General features: G+C 42.5%; 1 protein-coding gene across 1 annotated transcript in view; it reads right to left on the bottom strand.

Moving 5' to 3' along the window:
- Positions 1–821, bottom strand: part of LOC102821019 (olfactory receptor 14J1-like) — a 2,252-nt gene extending 1,431 nt beyond the window's left edge. The window contains exon 1 of the mRNA XM_006877643.1: positions 8–821. Coding sequence (XP_006877705.1) covers positions 8–821 — 814 coding nt within the window. The remainder of the gene's footprint in view (positions 1–7) is intronic.

The following is an 821-nucleotide window of genomic DNA, read 5'->3' as shown; positions in this document are numbered from 1 at the left end:
ATCATAAGGTCAAAAGCAGTTGGAGAATCTGAATTAAGTTTTAGAAAAGCAAACATACCTGTGGAGAAATAAAAGAAGACAACAAGGAGGTGGGGGAGGCAGGTAGAGAAGGCCTTGGATCTGCCCTCAGCAGAGGGTATTCTTAGTACTGTGGAGAAGATGTGTATATAGGAGAGGACAATGGAGGTGAAGCAAATGAATGCTATCACAGATACGAAAGCTGCAACTCCAATCACTCGAAGGTAATCATTGGAGCAGGAGAGCTTTAGCAACTGGGGGACGTCACAGAAGAACTGATGAATTATTTTGGCCTTACAGAATGTGATGGAGAATGTGGTTGCTGTGTATGAGATTCCAGAGATACTTCCACTTAGCCATATGGCTATCACAGCCCCCTGACACTTACTAGGATTCATGATGACCTCGTAGTGCAGTGGGAAGCAGATGGCGGCATAGCGGTCATATGACATCACTGTGAGAATGGCCATCTCAGACCAACCCAGAGATGTGAAGATGAAAACCTGGAGTATGCACTGACCTTGAGAAATATAACCATTATCCATCAGAGAATTGTCAATAGACTGGGGAACTGTGACAGAAATGAAGGAGAGATCCAGGAGGGAAAGATGTTTTAAGAAGTAATACATTGGGGATTGGAGATGCTCATCCACTGTGGTGATGATGATAATGATGAGGTTACTTGTTAAGGTTAGTATATACACCACTAAAAATAGCAAAGCATGTAAAATCTGTAGCTCACGGATGTCAGAAAATCCCATGAGGAGGAATCCACTCATTGAGGTTATATTTGTCATAATCAT

Source organism: Chrysochloris asiatica, unplaced genomic scaffold, assembly GCF_000296735.1.
Source record: "Chrysochloris asiatica unplaced genomic scaffold, ChrAsi1.0 scaffold00546, whole genome shotgun sequence".
Classification (NCBI taxonomy): Eukaryota; Metazoa; Chordata; class Mammalia; order Afrosoricida; family Chrysochloridae; genus Chrysochloris; species Chrysochloris asiatica.
The sequence above is the reverse complement of the archived record's forward strand: the minus strand, read 5'-3'. Positions and strand labels throughout refer to the sequence as shown.